Here is a 26,295-nt window from a genome sequence, read left to right on the forward strand (position 1 = left end):
CAGGAGCAAATAGATCACCATGTGTTCAAGGCCTGCCAAGGATAAATACTGAGACACTGCCCCAAAAGCAATTTTAAAAATACAGATTTAATGGTAGTAGTGAGAAACAGATATACAGTCCAGTACCATCTCTGTGTATGCAAAAGCCACACACATATAGCACACTAGAAGTAAAGAAAGAACAGGGAATTCAAGGATAGCCTCTACTAATTCTGAGTTGTGGCCAACCTGCCCTACAAGAAAATCTGTCCATAAAAACACTATCTTAAACTATTAATGATATGTCAAACATTACAACTATTTTCTAGTAGAATGAGACAAGTAACATACACAATAATATGAGCAAAAGAGGGGCCATGTAAGAACGAATGGTGAGCATGCTGAGAATTGAAATAAATGCTTACTGAAATATTTGCAACTGAAGTGAAATAATTACACAATCAGACTCTACCTAATAACTTTAAGGGGGAAAGTTATGCACAGTGTCATGAAATCATGAAACTATGTCTTAGGTCAGCAACCTTTGTGAATTACTGATATGTTTGAAAGCCCTGAGAAAACTACATATCTTACACTTGGAAGATAGAATCTTCTCAATCAATATGTCTCCTTTTATTACACTGGAGTTAAAGCTAATGTTATGCCCCATCTGGTCTATGGTGAGATTTGTATTCAGCCCTACAGGATTCTTAATATATTGTGGCTACTCCAAAGATCCTAGTTCAATGGGTCATTTCCGTTTACCATAGCCTCAAGGAATGTGGCCCTTGATCCACTGCCTTAAAGCTGGAGTTCCAACAACATTAATATTGTTCTGGCTGAGGCAGGCTGGGAACTGGAAGCCTCACATCCTAGCCCTATACCATCTGCTTAGGACAACTCACCCTTGCTCTTTCAAGTGCACACTTCCAAATAAGTCTTTCTTGTCACATTCCAGTTGGAATCATCTTGCTTCCATGCTCACTTATCTCACACCACAGACAGGCTCATTTCCAACTGTAAAAGATATAACCACACTTTATAGACCACATCACAGTTGTGATTCCATATTTATATCTTCTTCATGCGTGTATGTGTGTGTAGCATCCATGTGTGTGAGTATGGCCACACATATGCCACAAAACATGTGTGGGGGTCACAGTACAACTTCTAATGCAGTCCTTGCCTTCTACCCAGAGTCTCTCTTTTTGTTGTTTGAAACTAGATAAGGCACACTGACCTGTGAACTTCTGGGGAATCAACTTTGTGGGAGTGCTTATTTAGGCACTTAGGCCCAGCTTTCTATAGATTCTAGGAATTAGAAAATTCAGGATTTCATGCTCGTATAACAAATGTTTTACCCCCTCGATCCACCTCTCCAGCCCCATACTTACGGTTTTGAGAAGTTGAATTTTGCCCATCTATTCCTGTAGGTTCCAATTTCAATAGTGACAGTCTTTTTGTTGCTACCTCACCAAGGACTCACTAGTGCTTAGTACAGTGCTTGGCACATGGTAGGCATTCAATGGACTTCTCAGTTGGATGCAAGCCTTCTGGATTAAAGGAGCATGGGTCAGGCTGGATATAAGCCCAATGCAGAGGCCAAAGGGGTGGGGAGGTGATTTTGATTCTGCTGTAGAAGGCAAAGGCAGAGAGCTGCATGGAAAGGACCCATAGACAGATCCCATGACTGCTTTACTGATGCCCTCCCTCTGGTACAGGGTGCGTGTAGAAGAGGCAGAAGTCAAGTAAAAGGGAATTAACAAGTGTTCAACTCTCTCTCTCTCTGTCAGCTCTTTTTATTATGAATTCCAAGTAAAACTATGAACGGAAAGTGGGAGGGGGACTGTCTGAAAAAGGGATAACATTTCCTGAAGTTCTGGCACACCCTATTGGCCCTTAAAAAGTACTCACATTTCCCACAATACTTCCCCAAATCACTAGGTAGTAGAGCTTTTTATTTTGCATTCTAGCCATAGGAGTCCCAGAAGTCAGGGTCAATGTGGTTATCACTGTTCCTAGATCAAAGTGTACTCCAATGGAATTTATCACTTTTTTTTTTTTTTTGACTTCCCTCCCGCCGCGACTTGCAGTTCAAACAGGTCCCAGGCCAGTGCCGTGAAAAATCTACCCAATGCCCCTCCACTTCTAGTCGGGCCCCATTTTCGACAACTGGAGGCCTTTTCCCATGTCCTCGCTTCCTGTTGTACGGAAGAGGCCTCTAGTCCCCGCGGCGGGCACAGGCAGCCAGACCTAGTACTACCCTTTACGCTTTCCCGCCTTTCATCAAGTGCGCGCGCCAAAGGGTGCGCCCTGATACCCTGAGGCAGGTACCCAGGAGGGCGCATGCGCGTGCTCCACAGCCCGGGAGGAGCCAAGGGCGGAGCGGAGAGGGCGGGGCCAAAGGGGGAGGGACCGCGCTGGTCACGTGACACCGTTTGACTGTTTACAGGAGGCGCGGCGGAGTCCTTGGCCTCAGTCAGTCAGGCGCTGGGGAGCGTTTCGGTTTCACTTCCGGTGAGGGGCCGCGCCTGAGAGGGCGGGCAGTGAAGCAAACGGACGGCGAGCGCGGGCGGTGGCAGTGACGGCGGCGCCGCTGCCGGGGGGCGTGCGGTAACGCGGCGGCGGCGGCGGCGGCGGCGGCGGCTGGGCCTCAAGCGCCTGCAGCCCACCTCCCGGAGGCGGGCTCCCGGCGCGAGGACGGACGAGAAGATGGAGGAGCTGGTGGTGGAAGTGCGGGGCTCCAATGGCGCTTTCTACAAGGTAACCGGCTACCGGACAGGCCCGGTCCTCGGCCTCCCTCCCTCCCTCGTGTCCAGGGTGGCGGGCGGGCCCCTCGGGCGCGGCGGGAGCGGCGGGCTGTCGGATGTGAGGGAGCGGCGGAGTCGGGGCCTAGAGCCCGCCTCAGCGCTCCGACTCCCGCCTGAGGCCCCCGCGCCTGGCGGAACGCGAAAGGAGCGCGGGTTGCTGAGGGCGGTTGAGCGGCCGAGTTTGTCAGCGAAGCGGGAATGCGAGGACAGGGGATCCGATCGGCCGTGGGGCCGGTGCCGCGGGAAGTGGCGGCAGCGGCTTAGTCCTGCTTTCCCAAATAATCCTCTCCCAGTGGGTTCGGGGCCTGACACGCGGGGAGCCGTGCGGGAACCGGGGGCGCCTCAGCCCGGCCGCCGCCTGCCCTGCCGGACGAACGGCCGTTAGGAGGCTTGGGCGGCCGTTAGGAGGCTTGGGCTCCGTGTTCGGCCCACAGTCCAGACTTTGGAGAGCTCCCCGGTTCTGGGCGAGGGGTGTGCAGGGAGTAGTAAGAAGCGGGCGGCAGCCCGGAATCACAATGGCAACTGCTCTTGAGTGGCCTCTTTGTGAATTTCCAAGGAGGGTTTTAGACCTAAAAGTTTCGGAAAGACCGTGACATCTGAGAGAGCGGTTTCAAACGCTAGCCAGAGCCGGTACCCACGGCCTCCGAGGCTCTTTCTAACTGGGAGCAATTCAGGGATAAGCATGTCGCGGCTTCTAAAAATATTACCAAGTCTGCTTATTTTAAATTTCCCTTTGTGTTTAAGTTCTCAAGGACCCGAATTTGTGCCACAGAACTTCAGGAAATTAACGGGGACTGTACGATTGCTACAGAATTTTTACCAGGACGGTTTGGAATGTTTGTTCTGTGCGCTGAAGTGCATAAACTTGAGTATATTCGCCTTGACTTTTGCGGTGTTGCAGTGGGCTATATTTGAGGTTTTAAATAGGCATTCATGGAACTACTGAGTTTTTTTATACCATTGAATATCAAGTAACATCGTATATTTTTCAAGGAACTTTAAACTTATGTATTGTGGTGTGATTTTTATAAAAATACTGCATAAATGTAGCTCTAGCAATATTATAAATTCTCCTTTTGTGAATGTTTATAAGCTCTGTAAGGTCCCACCTCACTAGAATATTTTAGTAACAGAAGGTGCACGTGGAAGGAAGCATGGAAAATAGCTTTTGCCATTGTCCAATAGTTTTAAGTTTATTATAGAATAACTTGGACATTTCAAATGAGACATACTAGGCTAAACTCGGGAAAGTGACTTTAGTAAATTATGCTTTTACCAAGTTTATGGAGACATTTAGTGGAAGATAAAATTCTCAAATGAAGGAAATTTGTAAAATACTAATTTATACTAAAAATACCCTTTTGTTGTAATATAGGAGACAGAAAGAACACAGCATTTATGTTACTAATTTTACCAGTGCAGTTATTTTTCAATTTGCTGTAATTTAAAAAAATGTTCCAGTTAGTTATGGTTAGTTTGCATTAGAAGGTTTCTAGGTTCTAGAATGACAGTTTTAGTTGCTAGAGTTGGGGCATTGAGACACAGATGAGCAAGGGATAATAGTTAAGAGTATTTTTGTTCATCTCTAATACCAGCTTAGATTTGAGTCCACTGTTAGTGGCTTTTAATGAAGTTGGCTGGCCAGTGAGGGCAAGTACCCCATCCTACTCTTGAAGGATTTATTGGCCCCAGTAATTTTCCTTGAAAACTGACTGGAATATTTTTTTTTTAAAAAAGTGCTCTGTTTTCACTATTAATCCCCTTGCTTTTTTCTTGGCTTTGTTTTTCAACAACTTCTTGATTTGAAGGTGAACAAAAAAAGGAATAGGTTATGAATTATCCTTTGATTCCCTGAGGGGACATATAGTACTTTTTAAAAATGTATATTGAAAAATTGCCATTGTGTTTAAGTTTGGTTTTGGTGTTGTTTGTTTGTTTGTTTGTTTGTTTCAACTGGTCTATATAAAGGGAACGGTACTGACTACCCTGAAAGAGGTTCAAATTTTATAACACTTAGAATATTGACTGTGAACAGGAAAATAAAGTGGAAGCATGCTGAGTTGTTTTCTGGTGAAATTGATGACAAAGATGAGAGGTAAAGACCCTTATGGAAAAACTGGGGTACTTGTTCATTAAATCTGTAGAAATAAAAATTTAAAGTGAAGTAAGTTAAATTCAATATAATTAAATTCAGTCTTTGATTTGCTTACTAGAACTACTGTATTGTGAAGGATAGTTGTACATCTCCTGAGAACATTAAGTTTGCAGAATATATAGAACACATATTAGCGGTGATTTGATTCTTTCTCTAAGGATCACTAAAATGAAGATTTCAAAATCACAAATCATGCTTCCAGCATGATAACAGCCAACCTGTTCTAATTTGGATCTTTTTCTTTTGGTGTTTAATTTTTAAAACGATTAGGTTTATTTGTGACAATGTGAGGGTGAGTGGATGCTTATTTACATCCCATGCCACACTTGTCAAGAGGGACAGATTTCAGGAGTTGTCTGTCTCCACCATGTGGCTACTGGGGATGGATCTCAGGTCTGCAAGCCTTTACCTGCTGAGCCATCTCAAGACGTGGCTCTATTTTGGTGTTTATTTTTTAAGATTTGAAACTTAGACTCAGCACTCACCAGAATTTCTAGTTTTAAGCTTTGTTTTTTTCTTTAACCTGGAAAAAGTTGGTCACACGTACTAGTTTTTGAGCCCTTCAGACATGTTATATTTAAAATCTGAAGAAACTTTGATTTGTATCTCATATGATCTTTAAAAAGCCAGTAAAGTTGCAAAACACTGCTATACATCTTTATTCAAGGTGCATCTGCCCCATGTAGGTTTTTTTTGTGTGTGTATTACAGTTTGGGTATGTTGAGAATGATAATGCATTAAATTCATTTCGATATAGAATATATGCTGTTCAGATGTGAGAATACTACATATGCAAAGATTTCTAGGTTTTATATTCTAGTATCAAGATTAGTAAACCTTATTAGAGACGTATACAAAACTTAAATTTCAAACTATAATGGCTAATATCTAATTATTATGTGTAATGATGCAAATTCACAAATATATTATCATCTTAATTTTAAGCTCAGCATCTGAGAATAGACTCCCACTAGCTGAATATTGTTGCCATATATAGTAGTTTATTAATATACAATAATATACAGTCAAGACATTTTTTAATGCCAGGTTTGGTAGATCTCACCTATAATCCTAGCACCTGGAAGGCAGAGACTAATGGTTCCATGCCAGACAGGGCTACATAGTGAGACCCTACTTTTTGAGGTGGGGGCTTACAAAGTATTTAGTACCCAACCTATATATCATTTTAGCTACATTGGCTTGTAGAAGTAAATGCTTTACCATAAACTTTCACAGGTTTAGAAATTTATAAGCCTACATAAAATTTAAATGAACTCACATTCATGGTTTTCTCTGAAATCCAGCAATCTTGAAGTATGAGTGTTAATTTACATGTTAGAGATAAATTATGTAAATTACCATATTTTAGCCTCCCAAATCGACACACCCTTTGTAAGATTTAGTGTCTTTGTGAATGTAACACCCCACTTTAGAGATGTGCAATTCCAGTTCTATACTCATGTATTCTGATAACCTCAAAATTATTGTGTGATTCTGGCCCACTCTGGGAGATGTTTGGGATCATGGTTATGGTAATAGTTACCAAGTGGGGAGTCTTAGGCACTACTTTGCCTCTATTAACTTCCTCCCACTGTTTTAATTTATATAAAGGGCATAGATATATAGGGAGGTGAAATAAATAATTACTAATGTTTGTCAGGGTGCTAAAAGTTTTGGATCTGGGATTTGAAATCAGACTTGATAATGAGATGATAAAATTTAGCTTGAAGAAATAAAGTAGATTACATTTGTTGCTCACTTTTCAATTTCATTATAATCTTTGCTCATATTTGTTATAGTGACATTGCCTTAACATCCCATAACTACAATTGTTGTATAATCTTTTTTAACTGTAGACACAAAGATGTCATTAATCTCCAGTTTATATATCCATATTCTTTTTTATTAACCTGGTTTGAAATATTTTCCCATAAATTCTTAGTAAGGAAAGATAAGGTTACTCTGCTGTAAAACTTGCTTTTGTTAGTTACCTTAGGAGCTTACTAAACCTGAAAAACTGTAACTTATGTGAACAGTATATAAACATCAGGAAAACAAGTCAGTGGATGCTGTTTTCTTTGTACCTGTTGTCTTTAGTCAGAGTGAATCATTTTTTCTGAGAATTTATGGAAGAACTCTTGTTTTACAAAGTGGGGAGAATAAAGAGTCAATATATATATGAAGCCTTGGGTTTGAATTATACATCTTATATGGCCCTATAATTTATCTCTAGGAGGAAAGTTTTTACTTATTTTATATGTATGAGTGTTTTACCTACATGTATGTCTGTGCACCAAGGAAGTGATAGAAAAGGGTATCAGATCTCCTGGGGATACAGATTGTTGTGAGCTGGAATGTAGGTACTAGGTTTTCTAACCCCTAGTTTGATATCTTAAAAGTTAAGATATGTGAAGAAGTCATAATAGGGGAATAAAAGTTTACCCAAATAGGACTGGACTTTTTGTCCTTTGTGTACCACTTTAATAAAACAGGGTTTGCATTAGATGGTTCTGGTTTTTATATATCCTCAGGACTACGACTTGGCCCAATTGTCATTAAATGGAGGGATGCTATGATGACTTAAAATTTCTGTTTTTCCCCTGGTGAACAACCTTAGTGTGTTTTGGTCACTGCTTTTTTTTTTTTTTTTTTTCTTTTTTTAAATCACTTGTTTCAAACCCTAAAGCTTTTTTTTTTTCCTTTCTAGAGTGAAAGTAACCAGTATTATTTAGTAATTTTGTAGGACTATCCCTTTCTTGTTCTATCTTACTTTTTAAGCCTTTATTTGACCATTAAGACTTTCATTTAGCTTCCTAAATAGCAGTCTTTGGATCTGTCATGATTATGAGTGGATAAGTCTCTTCTCTCCTTAGGAAAACATTAGCACTATTGAGTGACTGACATCCTGTGGAGAACTGTAATCTTTAGCCATGCCCTTAAGAACTTCTGGTTTGATAGCCCCATTAAAGCCTTTTTTAAAGTATAGAGGGAGTACTTAACATTCTGAAATGCAAAGGCATTTATAGTTCTATATCTTTTATGAAAATTACATATGTATATTTACGTTACAACTTTAAAAGGCTAGTCTAGGTCCTTAGTTTAAAAATGAGGAGGAATCTGAGGTTCCCAAATCCTGCAGCTATTATATGATAGAGCCAAGATTTTAGAGCCTATATTTAATTCATAACAAAACTCAACCTCTAAGTTCTCTGATCCCATTAATAGCCCTACCTGTCAGATCCAGTGAAGCTCTTTGGGCATTCATCTAATCTACCTTTGAATATATCACAGAAATCTTCTCAGACTGTTGTTTTTACATCAACTTAGCATGATAGGAAAGAATTACAGCAAAATGAGGTTTTTCAAGATGGTAGATGAGGTGCTAGCTCTCTAGAGGAACCTTGTGAATGAGTTAAGAGAGAGTCAGAGGGCTGGTGAGATGGCTCAGTGGGTAAGAGCACCCGACTGCTCTTCGAAGGTCCAGAGTTCAAATCCCAGCAACCACATGGTGGCTCACAACCATCCATAACGAGATCTGGCTCCCTCTTCTGGAGTGTCTGAAGACAGCTACAGTGTACTTACATACAATAAATAATAAATAAATCTTAAAAAAAAAAGAGAGAGAGAGTCAGAGAGTTTTAAAAAAGCATTATTGGAAAAAGTATGATGAGAACACATAGAAAGATATGAAACCTGTGGGGAAGGCTTACTAAAAGACTTTAGAACTGACAGGATGTCTTCTATCCTTACTATGTGTGCGGGGCAGAGTCCACAGATGAGATTCTTTTATTTACTTAGTAAAGCAGTAACCAGAAGGTATTAAATGCATTCTATATCAGTTACTATGCAAACAGTGACTAAAATGACTGATTTTGAAACAATCATGCAAATATCTATACATAGATAAGCCTCATTAACTCAGAGGCAGTGGCTCTGTTGGATGTGATGATTACTCAAACTATTTCTGACACTTTTCATCCAGAATTATATTCTAGGACTGTGAAAACATTTCTTTTTGCCTCTTTTATTTTTTGGCTGTTTTGCTCTCTGTCTCTCTCTCTTTAGTTATACCATTTACAGCTCTCCTTTGAAAGGGAACACTTCATTTTTAGGAAATAGGCAAATGTACTGAATGCATATGATTAAACTAGATAATAATTTAGGCAAGTAGGGGGAAATAAGAATACAGCCATAAAGTCATAAGACTAAGGCTGATTTTTATGGTTAGTTTGAAAACTCTTAACGTTGTAAATGTTTTAAATCAATAGGCTATGCTACAAACCCCACTGATCTACCCATAGTTCTTGAACCCTCAAAATGTGGAAGGTGAATGGGCGACTGAATTTAATTGTAATTAATTTTAATGTAAATAGCCATAGGTCACTTCTGGTTACCACAGACAATGCAAACAGCAAAGACCAGCTTTGGAAAGACTTTGCTTTACAAAGGACAATTTTCTACCCAGCTGTACCAAAGTTCAGTTTGCTGACTAAAGAGTTTAACTTTTTCAGTATATAATGTACTATAAAGAACTAGTGCTGTGCTCTTATACTCTTCCCTCTTTCTTGCCTCTTAACCCCTTGTTCCCCATCCCCTTACCCCCTCTCTCCACATGGCCAGGGCCTGCCTCTGCTTCTCTCCTCTCTCCTCTCTGCCTTTCTCTGCCTCTACTACCCTGTTAACTCCCCTCCCCATACCCTAAATAAACTCTATACTAAAAAAAAAAAAGAAAAAAGAACTAGTGCTGTTATATATGTTGTTGTGCTGCTGCCAAGGCATATAAACATACAACTTTCAAAGAGGATGAAGACAGAAGTAGTTACTTTTCTTTTCTTAGTCTTGATTTTAGTTGGCAGTCTAATAATCTCCCCCAGAAATACATTAACTTGGTATTAGCTACTGTCTGGGGACAAAGAACACCTTCCCCTTCTCCATAATTGTGTTTTGTAGTATATAAAACCAAGATCCTGAGTAAACAGTTCTCACAACTTTTTATTCAAAATCAGGTATATTGTTGAATAGGACAAACAATCCCTTAGCACACTGGACGCATGATACATGCTTGCTTATGAAATAGGGTATATTCTAAAGTATCAGAATAATATTAAACCAGAGTTGTTCAAATATACTGTAAAATTTTTAATGATTTAAATATATCTGGGAAATAAGCAACATCAAGTGGATGGGAAAGAAAATTTGGGTTCATCATCATTTAAACCTGTAAATATAAAGATACATTGTACTTGCTCCTTGTAGCTAATGGCTTCATAGTCCATATTCCTGCTATTTGTGAAGTCTCCATTATATTGTTGGCTTCACATCATCATTTAGGTGCTCCAATAGGGATTTTATCCCTGATACACATATCACTTGCCTGGCCTCCCAATATTTCTTTTGCAATTTGGGTGGGACTTTCCATAATTTTTATTATACATATAAAAGCTGGTGAATCACCAAGGTGTGCTACCAATGCCATATTGCTGAAATGAATCCTGGGGAAATAACTTTGTCACTAGTTTGAGCAAATTTTCTCTGGTGCTGCTGCCTTCTCAAAGGAACATTTATTGCTTGAGTTGTAGAGATAAGAGATATTCATCCAAACACACACACCCCTAACACACGCACACATATATACATCATGGGTTTAAAATTCTATTCTTTGTTCTGTCTCAGCTTTCTTATTGTTTTGTTTTTTTAAACAATCTCAAGCTGTTTTTTGTTGTCTGTTTTTACTCTTGCTTCTCCATCCTCTACTGTCTTTGGCTAGTTCATCCTTACTTTAAGGGTCAGTAGAAACTTCACCTTTCCAGTATATCTTCCCTTTTCAAAGTAACAGCACTACCAAAAAACCAGACCTTACACCAGGTCTAGAAGAGAAGCATCTTAGGCAGCAGTCCACTTAGTAGATGTTCATTGAATTCATTCTAAGTATTTCCGAGATAATCGTACATATACTACATTTAACTTACTTGTAGTTTCTACCTGAATTGAAAGCTAAAAAGCAAATAGAAGATAGTTAAGTGAAAAGAGGGAAAGGACAATAGAGCACTTATGGATAAGTTACAGCTTATCTTTACTGCTAGGCATGTGGTTCTAGAATAAGTTTCTTAATTTTTAATAATGTAGCTTAAAGCATACCTCTAACTTCATATTCAACACTGAATTTTAATAGCCAGTGTAACTATCTCTTTGAGATGTTAAAATCTTAAGATAATTTTTCTTATTTAGTATTGTAATTATTTGTATTCTTAAAGCCTAATATATAGTACCTAGCAAAATAGATATGGTGAAGAAGGGGACATTAGAAACAGATTTTCAATCAAAGATCCATTTTATTCTTAAATTCTTAAATATCTCTAAAATTTAATTTCATTGGTCTTCAAGCTTAAAAGTTAATTTGTTGTGTTTTTTCTTGCAGGCATTTGTAAAAGATGTCCATGAAGATTCTATAACAGTTGCTTTTGAAAACAAGTAAGTTTCTTACTATATAATCTTAATGTTGAAGATTTTTAATGTTTTGTGCCCATTCTTTTTTTCCTCATTTTTAAAATTGAAGTCTGATTTTAGTGGGTTTTTTTTTTCCTATTATGAAACAAAGTTCCCAGAGAGCTCAGGATTAAATCAATGGAAGGCCCTCTTTTGCTAATGATTGACTTTAGAGGTCCTTACTATATAATCTTGATCCGTAAGTCCATTTGATTATAAAAACAAAAGATCCATTCTTCTCAATGAGCTAAAAGTTTTAAATAGTTTGTAATTTTATTAAAAGTTAAAAATGTGGAAATTTATAGATGTTTACAATAAAAATGATTATAGGTTTTATACTGATTTTTAATTATATGGTTTATTTTATCAGAAGAAATTATGTTTCTTCATTAGGTTATTTTTATTTTTTCATATATTTTTAAGCAATAATTATGACAGGTAATCTTTACTGCTTTCTGTTCTAGATCATAAAGCAGTACTTAAAGATCTAGGAATATGAGCTGTATGAAAAAGTCAATAGTATAGATATTATCATTTCATTGGGGGGGGAAAGTCTAGTCACTAAATTCATTAAGTATTAATAAATACCATTTTTAGGTAGCCATTTGAGACTAAGTACATATGTTTAGTATTGGTATTAGGATTTTTACTAAACTTTGGTAAGTGACAGTTACATTTAGTTTTTCTCTACCATAATAATAGTACATCCAAGGCAGACTGAAAAGCTGTAGATTAAAAAAAAAAAGTAGTATAGTGATTGCTTAGACTTGTTAGGAATGTGTGAGAAAGGTCATAACTAAAGTATAAAATACTTCCTGTTGTGGAGATAAAAACATACTATAATTCACTAACAATAATTGTATATTATATGAGAACATACTACACTATTGAGTTTGTGAATTATGTGGTTTATTAATTATATCTTAGTAAATTTCCCAAACTGCAGTCTGTGACACAGAGTTACTGAGGACTAAAAACAAATACCTTGGTTCTAAAATATTAAGAATAGACCTGCAATTCACTGTCTAGAACAATCTAAAGTTAGACCGTAAGCTTAGATTCTTTAAGCTATCAATAAGACAAAGTAGTAACCTTTGATGCCTGATACACATTTAGAAAGATATAGATGAAAGTACTACCAGAATATTAAACCCTGTTCCATGCTCCAGACTAATAATGTTAGTCTACAAGTTTAAATAATAGAATATCTTTACCTGAATGTGTAAAGACAAAAGTTCCATAATTGCCTTTTTACTTTTTTTAAGTATCCATCATTAAACAATAGACAACTATAATATCACATCTCTATTTAAGGTCTCATGGGTAATTAAGGGGATAATCTTTTTTGTATTTAAACTATTATTTTTACTTTAATTATGTTTCTGAATGTATATCTTTGTGTGGTATGTGCAACAAGAGTGCAGATGTTAATGGAGGCTAGAAGCATCAACTCTGGAGCTGGAGTTAGAGTCAGTTATAAGTTGCCCAACAAGGAGGCTAAGAACAAATTAAGGTTCGCTGTAGGGATTATTTAATGACTAAGCCATGCTTCTAGCTTCATTGCAATTATACTTTTATCTTTTTATTTCCTTCACTAGTAAAACACTGTTTTAAAAAATGGTCATTTGATTCTCTACTCTTAGTTCTGAACTGTAAACACTTGAGCAGAATCTTTGTTCTTTTTGTGTTTCCTCTTTTGGCTTCCACTAAAAAGAGGGGTAAAGGAAGAGAAAGATTCATCAGGAATACTGAAAGAAAACACAGTATTTCATAGAATAGGATCTTTTCATTTAGAAAGAATAGATTAGTTAGGGTGCTTAGTTTTTAACCTGTATTTAATGTCTTCAAATCTGTACGATTAAAGAGTTAAAGACTAGTCACTTCTTTGGAACCAAGAAATGTATATTTTACATTGTATGTCTCACAAGTGAAACGTACCTGACAGTTCATAACATGTTAAAAGTCACTAATTATCAGTGGGTATAAAAAAGCTATTCTGCTGTATTTTAATTATACTCTTTTCAACTGTATTTATAAGTCATGGTGGGGAGTCAGTCTAATTTCATCATTCAACAGATTTCTACAAATTCTGACTTATTTGTCCTCTTGTGCAGTAGTTCTTTGTAAACAGAAAGAAAAAAAAGACAAATAAGTATTCCTCAAGGTTGTTTTATTAAAATATCCTCTATCAAAATATAGTCATTTTATGAAGCTAGAAAGGTTACTCAGCAGTTAAGGATACTTGCTGTTCTTACAAAGGACTGATATTCAGTTCTCAGCACCTGAAACTCTAATTCCAGGCTATCTGATACTCTCTTCTGGCCTCTGTCTATGCACATTGATAGACACACAGGCATAGAAGTTTTTACACAGAACAGAACTGTTTTCTTAATGGAAAAAGTGACTGCTCTAAATGATTGAATCACTAGTGTTCTTATAAAATTTTGTTACTTAGTAGTATATCTTTGTAAGTAAAAAGATGGTGTTTTAAAACTATTCAATATTTTAAATTAAGAAATTAGACAATTTAATTGAACTCCTGTAGGCTGTCTCCATTGGGTTTCTATGGTTTAGGAGACCCACACACACACACCACTCCAGTCCATGCTGATACATCGGTAGATCAGCATCCAGCTACCTATGGCAAGAATTGACTACTTCGTGGGATCTAAAATTTAAGGGGGACAAGTGAGTTGAGAATTGCTAATGTGCTGACTGCCATTTTGCTTTGGGAAGTAGAGGATAGTTATTGTGGTTGATGGAATGTAGTCAGAATTACTTTGCAAGTAGAACTATGTTGATGATAATACTAACAATTGTCAATACTAATTTAAGCATCAAAGGAATTTCTGTTGTAGACTTGGGTTTCTAAAGTGTGAGTTAAAATTATTAGAAGAAAAACCTTTTGAGTAATAGTTTTGATCTGTTGTCTTTAGAAAAACTGTGTGGAAACCTAGGTTGCTATGCTGCATGTAGACTTCGTTAAAATGTCTGTGCACTGCCATTATGCACCACTCAGCAAAAACTGGCCATTTGAAGGCATTTGCTTCTTTAAACCAAGAAAGAGTCACATTTAACCAAAGTTGATTGCAGCATGCTCACTATTTGCATTAAATACCAAAAGCTTGTCAAATAATGATAATTTTGTTTATTTGCAGCTGGCAACCAGAGAGACAGATTCCATTCCATGATGTGAGATTCCCACCACCTGTAGGTTATAATAAAGATATAAACGAAAGTGATGAAGTTGAGGTGAGTAACCAAGCCATAAAATAACCAGCAACTCAGGGCATGTGTGTAATTTTCTTTGACTTTTAAAATATACCTTGCTTTTAACAGTATTTAAACTACCTTGAGTTAAAGTTAAAATCCCTTTTAGTTAATGATTTGAAATGTTATATGGTTACTTATATTTGGCTATTCAGCCATACTCAGGGAATATCTTGTCCCAAGTTTCTTTACCCCATTAGCATACTCTTGCCCCATCTCTAAATCTTTGTGTAGGTAATACTTTTTAATATTTGTTGCTATTCTATTTACTTTTTCAGCAAAATGAATTTGGAAAAATAGTTTTACAAAGGGAAGTAATAATTCTAACAAAGCATGAATATGATATTATATGCCTATGATCTTAACCGTTATGAGGTGGAGGTTGGAGGATCGGGAATTCAGAGTTTATCATTGACTACATAGCAAGTTAGAGGCCAGTTCTTCATACATGAGAGCCTTACCTCTAAAAGAATATTTTAAAGAATTCTAGAGCCAGTGTGGTGGCACATGGCCTTTAAATCCAGCACTCAGAAAACAGGCATGTGGACCTCATGAGCTCGAGGCCCACCAAGTCTATGGTACTGAGTTCTAGGACAACCAAGTCTACATAAAGAGACCTTGTTTCAAAAAAAACAAACAAAAATAATTTTATATAATAGACTAGTTAATATAAAAATTATTTTAGTAGTAGTGAATCTTTCTGATATATATTTTTCAAACCTGTATCTTTTATATCATATATACGAGTGTGTGTGTGTGTGTGGGTGTTATATATATATATGCCCAAATGTCCTTTAATAGGGCATACTATGAACTACGTGCTCATCTACCATTGAGCTCTTGGAATAAAAGGTGCTGTTGAAACTTGATCAAAATCGTTGTATTTATGATTCTCTACTCATTGAAAATTAGTTTTGTATTATAATCTTATTTATATTACAATTTTGTAGTCTCTTTTACCTCCTACTTCCCAAGCCTTATTTTGAGGTCTTTTTTTAAAATGCATTAATTTTTATAGTTTCATACATGTTTGTAGTATAAAGCAAATAAATAGGTACTTGTTAGAGGTAAGCAACATGAAGTTAGGTCCTTAAATGCTAAATTTCTGCTCAGTCTATCAGGTACATCAATACAGTCTTCCTTTGATGAGGTTACATTCTAGCTGGAATAGCTAATGTCATGACAGGTGAAAGTTATATGAAGGAAAAGAAAGCTAAATGGAAGATAATACAGGAGCAGCAATGCTATTTCAGAGTCTAGTTGGAGGTCTCTGAATGTTCAAACCTATGTTCTTTTCTCTGCAATTTAAATGAGGAATAACATACTATTTATTAGCCTAAAACTGTACTTAGTGTATTCTGGGTTTGGCTTTGCAAGAGATCTTAATTGTAAATACAGATGTTACCTAAACCTCTACAGGCCTTTCAGCTCAGTAGATAACATGTACTTGTTCCCAGGGCTGACTATATGAGTTAGATCCCCAGTACTGGCATGGTAGAAGGAGAGACACAGACACATGGGGATTGTCCTCTGACCTCCACGTGTACACCTATAACATTACCAAGTGAATGTATGTGTTTATTCTTTTTCAAAAACCTTCTGGTATCTCCTTCCCTGTGGGCTTCTTGCTGTGTTAAAGCAAAGACCAGTTTATGTGTATGTTTCTATGGCAAGACTTTGGAGGGGTAAAGAAAACCATTTTGTTTTTTTCAACTTAGTTGCATGACAGTTGAAGCCCAATGAGATGCATCATAAAACTTACCTCAGAAGCTAGTGAGATGGCACAGCAGTTCATGGCACTTAAGTTCTATTAATATTTATTTGTTATTGTCTTCACAAAAGATTGCATGCTACACATTGCAAATGAACTTGAAATGGTTTCCTAAGAGATAATTATTAGATCTGTGTATGAAAGCCAGAAAAGTGATATTCAGAAGATTGCTGGAATAGATTTGTCCTTTTTCATGGAGAGGAGGAGCCAGAAAAGCAGAGTAGCCTTCAGAAGAGATGAAGGCCAGGACTCTAGCAAGCCGAGTGATCAGTGAACTCACTAACCTATCTGCTTAGAGTACAGGTAGTTATTGCCTTTGTCTGTAACTTTGGATTGGTTTTCCTTGTTAAAATAAAAATGATGCTTACATGGTTTCAGATACATTTTTGTTAGATTATTGAATAGCTACAGAAGAAAATCTAGTCATGTTATGGATATCAGCTTTTCTCAAGTGTCCATGTCAAGAGTACTAAGTATTACTGACATAGATCAGAGAAGTAAGCAAAGTGCTTTTAACCATGAGTTCTCAAGTTGTTTCCAATTATGTATTTTTGTCTAAGTCAACATAAATGTAAAGTTTGGTTGAAATCATATGGTATATGATTTCAAAGATACATATGGACTTTTTAAGATTTCTTCACTGTCTAGTGTCTGCTGCTTTTGAATTATGTTAATCATAAATATTCTGTTTTATAATTTTTATGTAGGTTTATTCCAGAGCAAATGAAAAAGAGCCTTGCTGTTGGTGGTTAGCTAAAGTGAGGATGATAAAGGGTGAGGTAGGAAAATGCATATTGTTCATACTATTTACATTTTCTAAACCCACATTTTAATTTTGGTGTCTATTTTTAATAACTGCCTAATTTTAAGTCATTTTATAAAAATGTTTTCAATATAGGTTTACTATATGCTTGCTATATGTTTCTATTGATTAAAGTTTTCCCCTCCCCAAGAGTTTATACTTTAAAATGATAGGAGCTAGGCATGGTGATCCATTCCCTTAATCCCAGCACTAAGTGGCTGAATCACAAAGATCAGGGTTAAAAGTCATCCATGGCTATATAGTAAGTACTAGGCTAGTCTGGGCTATTATGAGTTCCTTTCTCAAAAAAATAGTCAAAGTTATGTAGGTTTCCCTTCTTTTAAAAATATGGCTAAGAATGACTTGTTTATTTCTCTCAGTTTTATGTGATAGAATATGCAGCATGTGATGCTACGTATAATGAAATTGTCACAATTGAGCGTCTACGATCTGTTAATCCCAACAAACCTGCTACAAAAGATACTTTCCATAAAATCAAGCTGGAGGTGCCAGAAGATTTACGACAAATGTAAGTTGATACACAAAAAAATGCTATATGAGACGGGCAGTGGTGATGCATGCCTTTAATCCCAGCACTTGGGAGGCAGAGGCAGGTGGATTTCTGAGTTCGAGGCCAGCCTGGTCTACAAAGTGAGTTCCAGGACAGCCAGGGCTATACAGAGAAACCCTGTCTTGGAAAAAAAAAAAAAGAAAAATTGCTATATGAAAAAATGCTGGGACATGCAAGGGTGTGTAGTTTTACAAATATACATTTTATATACACATACATATGTGTATATAAATTAAAATATTATATACAGGTTACTACATATATGTACATATATAAATTAAGATATTGTATCCGGGTTACTAATTCAGAATGTAAATTTTAAAATAATATGTTTTGTATCTTTGTCAAAAGTAGTTTGGTTACAGTAGTAAAAGAAAAAATGTGTTTTCCTAGTTATATAATCAAGCAAGTCTTGTATTTTAAACTTGTTATATGGCTAAAGTGTGTAAATCTACACTGAGTTCTCTAAACAAAGATTTTTTTTCATAAGCTTTGAAGATTTTGAGAATGATAGAATTCTATTAAAAGTCACGTTGTTCATATTGTTGTTCCACCTATAGGATTTCAGACCCCTTCAGCTCCTTGGGTACTTTCTCTAGCTTCTCCATTGTGGGCCCTGTGTTCCATCCAATATCTGTCTGTGAGCATCCACTTCTGTGTTTGCCAGGCACTGGCATAGCCTCACATGAGACACCTATATCAGGGTTCTTTCAGCAAAATCTTGCTGGCGTATGCAATGGTGTCAGCGTTTGGAGGCTGATTATGGGATGGATTCCCCAGGTGGGGTAGTGTCTCTAGCTGCATATGTAGCAGAAGATGGCCTAGTCGGCCATCACTGGAAAGAGAAGCCCCTTGGTCTTGCAAACTTTATATGCCTCAGTACAGGGGAACACCAGGGCCAAAAAGTGGGAGTGGGTGGGTAGGAGAGCAGGGAGCAAGCAGGGAGGATATAGGGAACTTTCGGGATAGCATTTGAAATGTAAATAAAGAAAATATCTAATACAAATGATAAAAGGTTTTTAAAAGGGAATAAATAAATAAATAAATAGAAAGTCACATTGTACACTACAAAATTTTCTCCTGATGCTTTTCCTTTTAGAGAAAATATTTTCAGATAAAATACATACTAAGTTAAAGCTGAAGAGGCTTGGAAAAGCCCTGTCTCTAATCTTTTATCTAGAATGATGTTAAATGCTTCAGAGAAGAGATTAATTTTTAAAGGTACAGTAAGTCTGATGTGGACTACTACCCTAGATAAAAGTCATATTATAGTTCAGAATACATAGAAATTCTATTTTTAAGTCTAGAGATGATGTATGCAAGTAATTTTTATGTTTTCATCTTTATTTCAACAGATGTAACTGTTCTTCTTCAATAGAGAAAGGAGACGATTAAGATACCCCATAGCTTGTCTCCATAATTTTTCAGTTTGCTCACAGAAAATATTGACATGTGTAAAGAAAATCAAGAATTATACAGAAAAAAAGTGGTTCTCATAAATGTGGCTTTTTCAACAATCTAACCCTAATAGCAATTCCTTAAGAGCATAACTGTTTAGCCAGATGTGGTATATGTCTGTTGTCTCAGTACTTGGGAAGTAGAGGCCAGCCTAAGTTGTGTAGTTGAGTTTAAGACTAACCTAGGATAACACCGTGCATGTGCATACACAGAAACACATGGGTAAATAAATGCTTAAAATAATAGCTAAAAGGGCACAGGAGATGGGGTGATATAGACGCAGTGTTCAAGAATAAAATTTTCCAAAAAAATAAAATAGGTTTTAATTAGCTGCTTTTTTTTACCCTTTATTGTGTCAAATGTATGCTTTATTTCACAGGTGTACAGTAAAAGAACATAACTTGTAAATAGAGCTAGCTAAAAGAAATTTAGTATAAATCCTTGGTTTTTAGTATAATTCTATCTGCATATATTTGTGCTAGTGATTGGTGATCATTCATGTTAATGATGAATATGTTTTATTTCTAGGTGTGCCAAAGAATCAGCACATAAGGATTTTAAAAAGGCAGTTGGTGCCTTCTCTGTAACTTATGATCCAGAAAATTATCAGCTGGTAATTTTGGTGAGTGTTTTTTAATTGTCTAGTTTGGTTTATTTCCTCTGGGTCATTTGCTTTGGTAACAATATTGTTAACTTTAAATCACTCAGTCCATCAATGAAGTCACCTCAAAGCGAGCCCACATGTTGATTGACATGCACTTTCGAAGTCTGCGTACCAAGTTGTCTCTTATACTGAGAAATGAAGAAGCCAGTAAACAACTGGAGGTATGTTCCTTTCCCTAGCACTGTTGGTAAGGCTGTCCAGAAATTTCTACTGTATGGTTCTCAAATTCAAGTATGGACAGCTTGTTTTATTATTTCCTATTTTTCTCTAGTTTGGGAATTTAAATTGTACAAAATATAAGCATACTAAAATTTTCATGCCTGAAATTACACAACAGTCATAATTTTAAGGAAATTTTAGACATTTCATTTTTACCAAAAGTTTGTCAAAGCTGCTATAAAGTGAGACAATGCTTCTTCTATGTAACATGTTATCATTAAAGTACTAGAGAATATTTAAATATCTAATCTTATTCCTTTCATTATGTATGTTTATCTCTGTTTAAAAGGGTATAGAACTTCTTCATTCTAATTGGTTGTCACTCTTTAAAACTCCTGTCTTCAGATTCCTGCCAGAGGCTATTTCCCTAACTTACTATTTCGTCTCTTAAGGTGCATTTTATCTACTTTTATTAATTCTCCAATAATTGCCATCACCATGCATTTATTTTCATTGATAACTATCTAGTACTTCCATTCATTACCATAGAAACTAAATGGAATTTGTTTTAATGTACCAACTCAAGTAGATTACTGTCAATTTAAAGAGTCCCTCATCATTATTCATTTCGTTAGGGAGAATCATCAGTTGATATAGCAAAAGAAAAGGGGAGTTTCAAATTGTAGTTTAAGAAAAAAGGTAGTCAAGGCTGTGAAAATTGCCAATTACCAACTTGGTGTCTGATTGATGAACTCTTAACGGAAAAGGAAAATTTACTTTTGTTTGCCAAATGGCTGTTGAGGTCTGTTTGCTTAGTTTTTTTTCTCTCATTCTTTATTGATGTCCCCCATGTTCACATTTTTGTGGTTTAGCGATTTTCTCATAACTTTTAGGCCACAGCAGCCTTCTTAATTTCATTGTGAGTATTATGAACATGTACTCATATATATCTTCTTAAGCATCTAATTCTTCTTGAATGTTCTTTACCATACCTTTGGTTTACATGTATCCATAAATTATCAATGGGAAAAATGAACCAGGGTAATCACGATCCAAAAACATGACTTCCTTGGAAAATCTTCGAAGATTTCATATACTTTACTACCATTACCTTTGAAAACAACTATTGTTCTTTTAAAAATTGCTTACATTAGATATATTTATTCATTCAAATTATCTGGTGTGTTGAATAATGATAAACTATGTGCATGCCTATTTTCTTCACTACTAATATTAAAGAGGTTCATAAACCCTCTTAAGAAATACCCATTTTCAACATGAGCCACTAATCTGTTTGGTTTTCATTAATGGCATGCTAGAACTAAACATTCAGTTTTGATATGCTTTTTAAAGACAGTGATTATCCACATAATATGGGGTATCATTGGAACTTAGTTTTGTCATTGCTGAATATTTTAAAGAGTTCATCAAGCTTTTGTGGATTCAGATCACAAAGTCTAACAGACTCTGAACATAAAAGTAATACAAAATTGATATTTCTGTATTCTACGAGTGTTCACTTAACTGCTAAACCACAGAGTTTTAGGGATTTTTCCCCCCTGGGTTTGAGGAGAGTGGGTGTCGTCTTAATGCCACATTTCAGCTGAAGGATGTTTAGATCCACCATACCTGGTAATATATTATGAAAATGGCACCATTTCTAGAAAAAGTACTTATATATCCATAATAAGTGCAGTGAATAATTTTTTATTAAAGATAGCATTTTTAATTGTTGCTTAAATTGAATTGAGTCTGTCAGACCTAGTGAGCTATTCTTAATTGGGAATATTTTGTCTGCTTCTTAATTATTACATTGTGGATATCATTGAATAACAAAGGCAGCCTTGCAAATAGGTTTGCAAACATAACCTTGAAAAACTGTCAATAAACTTTTTCCTGTTAACAAAAAAAAATGTTTTAAATGGCATAGACCTTCATTAGCCTCAAAAGAACTTGTGTGATTCTAAAATTAGTTTTTCTACTATGACAATTTATAGGACCCTGATATATAGGGTCAAGATAATTTACATGGCTGGCCTAAATGAAATTGTCTTAATAATTGATAAAACATGTTAATCAGTTGTACATTTCTCTTCAGAGTTCAAGGCAGCTTGCCTCAAGATTTCATGAACAGTTTATCGTACGAGAAGATCTGATGGGTTTAGCTATTGGTACTCATGGTGCTAATATTCAGCAAGCTAGAAAAGTACCTGGCGTCACTGCTATTGATTTAGATGAGGATACCTGCACATTTCATATTTATGGAGAGGTAAATATTTCACTATATAATCCAACTTCCCCCTCATAGAAACAAACAAATAGTATTTCAAATGCCAAATCTTTTGCCTTGATATTACACCCACTCACCCTTCTTTATTAGGATCAAGATGCAGTGAAAAAGGCTAGAAGCTTTCTGGAATTTGCTGAAGATGTCATACAGGTTCCACGAAACTTAGTAGGTAAGTAAAAAATAGCTTGATATATACCACAAAAAAATAAAATCCTAGTACACAACTTCTATACTAGTTAAACCTCGTTTCATCACTGAAAATGTAATCTGATTAAGTCAATCTTTGAGATATAGCCTGTTCTTACAGAGTATAGAAAATAATACTCAAAGATTATATTTTCAGAAGATATACAAGAAATACTTGGTTCAGACTTATATGTCTGAAAGGATAATTTTTACCTAGCCTCCTCAAGGCATTTTTTTAATCATAGCATTAGATTTTTTTTCCAAAATGACTACAAATTTAAGCTTTTATAGTTTGGTGATATTTGAGAAAATGATAGCATTCATGTCAGTTATCTCTGGGTTCAAAATCTGGATATGTCTAGCTTAGACATAGTTTAAAAGATAAATTAACACCAACTGTCCTTGGAGTCAGTAGTAGCTCCTTATAAATTGATAAATACTGTTTCCTAATCATCACTGTGATGGCTATTAGCATAGGAACTTTTCACTAGTATTCCCAAATTATTCAGTTGTCTTTAGTAGAACAAACTAAAACCAGGTATGGGTTTATTTTTTTAAATGTGTTTTGAGCTGGCCATGGTGGCGCACACCTTTATTCCCAGCACTTGGGAGGCAGAGGAAGGCGGGTTTTTTAGTTCAAGGCTAGCCTGATCTACAGAATGAGTTCCAAGACAACCAGGGCTACACAGAGAAACCCTGTCTCGAAAAAAAAAAATAAAAAAAAATGTGGTTTGAATGTATAAATGAATTTGGGGTATATTGCTTCTTAATCCTCTTGTAGAAGTATAAAGTGAACAAACTTCCTGTGTAGTTTATGTATACAGCTTAAAACATTCATAGGCTACATTTTGTCAAAATAGAATAGTAATCATCTTACAGTGTCATTTAAAATTACTAGCAATAGCCCAGCATTCAGGAGACAGGCACAAAGATCACAAATTTAAGGATAGTATCGGGTAGGGATAGCAAGATCCTGACTCCAAAATAGTGTCCAAGAGTCGTGGTATTTTTTACCATTAATTTAAAAAAAATTGAAGGTAAAGAACAAATGCTAATGAAATTAGTTTACATGTATGCTGCAACACAAGAATGTGAATTTAGTGTTACCAACACACATACCAGTTGTATAGAAGATACATGCATAGCACAGGATGAACTAATGATTATGATAGAACCATGATATCCATTAAATTTTGATAGTGGTATAGTAGGTGAAATATTTATACATATTTGATACCATTGTGACTTTGGGTGACTGACTTAGCTCTTGAGAGAAGAGTTCTTTTCCTTCACTTAGCATGTATATCAATGTGGTAATTCAAGGTCTACATGCTTAATGAGGTGTTGTTATGTGTAGTACTTAGCACAGTTCTGGGTACAGAAGGAAACTCCATGTTCTCTTTTGTTTATTCATAACTTCTTCATTTCATTACAGCAAATTTATAGTAAATTGTTCTGTTGGAATTTGTAAGTAACTGCAATATACAAGTAAACTAGATTCAATTAGATTACCAAAGAAGAAAGAGATTATACCTATAGTCTTGCGTTAAGTGTAGAGGATGTTTAAAGTTAGTTTGCACCAAAAAAACCTATTGCAGAATTGAGTTTTCTTTAAGTTTATACTTAGTAAAACAAGAGAATTCTGGTTTGATGAGGAATGCTGCAACACTAGGAATACTGGGCTTCTTCAGAAATCAGTTTTTGTTAGGTTTGCTGGGCAGGAGTTCAGGGTGATGTCTTAATCACTATTACTTGAGTTTTCTCGAGTCTCATCTACTGATTGATTACCTATTTTTTACAAGCCTTCTTCAGTATGTACACCAATTTATCTTGCCTAAAAATTTGTGTGTTCTATCTAAACTTTGACAGTGAGTTTGTTTAGATGAAGTACTTAGTTAAGATATTTCTTAATAGAAACATGCTAAAATCCTACTTTTCTTCATGCTAATTTACATCTTTATTAAAATCAACTTTCATGGTTATGTAAGGATTTTACAGAAAAAAAAAACTCTGAGAATACTCCAGGTAGGGATTTTTGTACGTACTTCATTTCATTTGAAGAAGAGTAGAACAGAAATAATGAGATTTTTAGATTAGAAATCCTGGTTTAGTGGCATGAGTTTTGTTTTCTACCACTGACCAAAGAGCTCAAGGTGGAAGAGTATGGAAGCCACACACATGTCAAAACTGTGGCTCTCATTATAAGAACTATGAGTCCTTCTGCAAGACCTTTTGCTAGTTTGTTATTTAAAGTAACTAGGAAGCAACTTTTCTCTTTTACCAATTTGCCTCCGGTGAGGAGGCAAAATGAGCATATAGGAGCATTTCACTCATGGCTTGTATAAGTGCTTTAGGTCCCCTTAGAATCTGGTTTGCCTCATGTGTAGGTTTCTGGAATTAGTAGTGCTTAATTTGTAAATTCTTGCTTTACACTCATGTATGGTAGTGGCTATGAAAGCAGCCATGTCCTAGTTTTATATATATAATTGAACTTTACACAGTGGGGCAAACAATTGCTATTTAGAACTACTACTAGATTTTTCTGAATTTCAACAGTTGTTACTAAAGAATACCTATAAGCCTTTTCATGGTAGTTTTGGAGTTATCTGAAAGTGTGCTTAACCTATGAATATGTATGCTACTCTACATTGTGAGTAATGTATAGAACTAATATTCTGTTATTAACATTGGCCTGAAGAATTTTTGTTCCTTTTAGATATTTAGATAGCTTTCTAAGCTCCTGAAACTTAAGAGCATATTTTTAAATGTGTCATACATAATTCTAAAAATAGTTCCTATGTATATATGGGGAAATGTGAATCAAAGCTAGATGAGAATTGAAATTGTCAAGTAAGCAAATACATTTATTATCCTTCTTTTCCTTAATTCCTTTTGTAGAGCTTTACAGAGTGCTAAATACCACAGTACCAGTTAGTTTAAAGTATATGCTCTTATGTGAGATAAGGGGTTCTCTTTGAGTTATCTTTAAATTTTCAGAATTACCCAATCAGTTCACAAGTATTAATCAGCTGTAGTATCTGACCAAATGAGTTTAAAAATGACCTAATCAACAAGACTAATTTATAATTAAACTATCTTTTTAAAAAGCTTCTGTTTTGAATCTTATAATCCAGTATGTATATGTATTTGAATGTGTAAGATAGTTTATAGTGGAGTGTGCTTGTATGATTTGAGTGATGTCTTCAAGCCAAACATGAATTATTTATTTTAGGCAAAGTAATAGGAAAAAATGGAAAGCTGATTCAAGAGATCGTGGACAAGTCAGGAGTTGTGAGGGTGAGGATTGAGGCTGAAAATGAGAAAAGTGTCCCACAAGAAGAGGTATGTAATAGTGCTTATTTTTCTGGTTTTGTCTAAGAGGGAAGAGTTTTGTTTGTCTTGGTTTTTTTTTGTTTTTTTTTGTTTGTTTGTTTGTTTGTTTGTTTTTGTACGTATTAATACAGAGGCTCCTGTATTACATGCATATAATATTTTTTTGTGATATTCAGAATCAAATCCAGGACTTTGATAATTGTTCTGACTATTGGACATGCTTAATACTATAGATACTAGACTATCTGTTTTGGTTTGGCTTGGTTTTTGGTTTTTGAAGACAGAATTCCTCAGTGTAGCCCTGGCTATCCTGAAACTCACTCTTAGATCGGGCTGACCTTGAACTCAGAGATCTACCTGC

The 26,295-nt window shown here is 35.9% G+C and overlaps 1 protein-coding gene across 8 annotated transcripts in view; it reads left to right on the forward strand.

Moving 5' to 3' along the window:
• The first annotated feature begins 2,415 nt into the window (after positions 1-2,415).
• Fmr1 (fragile X mental retardation 1) overlaps positions 2,416-26,295 on the forward strand; it is a 37,584-nt gene continuing 13,704 nt past the window's right edge. For all 8 annotated transcript variants that reach the window (XM_021153170.1, XM_021153173.1, XM_021153171.2 and 5 more), the window contains exons 1-10: positions 2,416-2,742; positions 11,363-11,415; positions 14,589-14,682; positions 17,179-17,250; positions 17,654-17,802; positions 19,831-19,924; positions 20,011-20,127; positions 22,224-22,394; positions 22,506-22,584; positions 25,834-25,943. In XM_021153170.1, the coding sequence (XP_021008829.1) occupies positions 2,692-2,742; positions 11,363-11,415; positions 14,589-14,682; positions 17,179-17,250; positions 17,654-17,802; positions 19,831-19,924; positions 20,011-20,127; positions 22,224-22,394; positions 22,506-22,584; positions 25,834-25,943 (990 nt within the window). In that variant the 5' untranslated portion in view covers positions 2,416-2,691. The remainder of the gene's footprint in view (positions 2,743-11,362; positions 11,416-14,588; positions 14,683-17,178; positions 17,251-17,653; positions 17,803-19,830; positions 19,925-20,010; positions 20,128-22,223; positions 22,395-22,505; positions 22,585-25,833; positions 25,944-26,295) is intronic.

This window comes from Mus caroli, chromosome X (genome assembly GCF_900094665.2).
Source record: "Mus caroli chromosome X, CAROLI_EIJ_v1.1, whole genome shotgun sequence".
In the NCBI taxonomy this organism is placed as follows: Eukaryota; Metazoa; Chordata; class Mammalia; order Rodentia; family Muridae; genus Mus; species Mus caroli.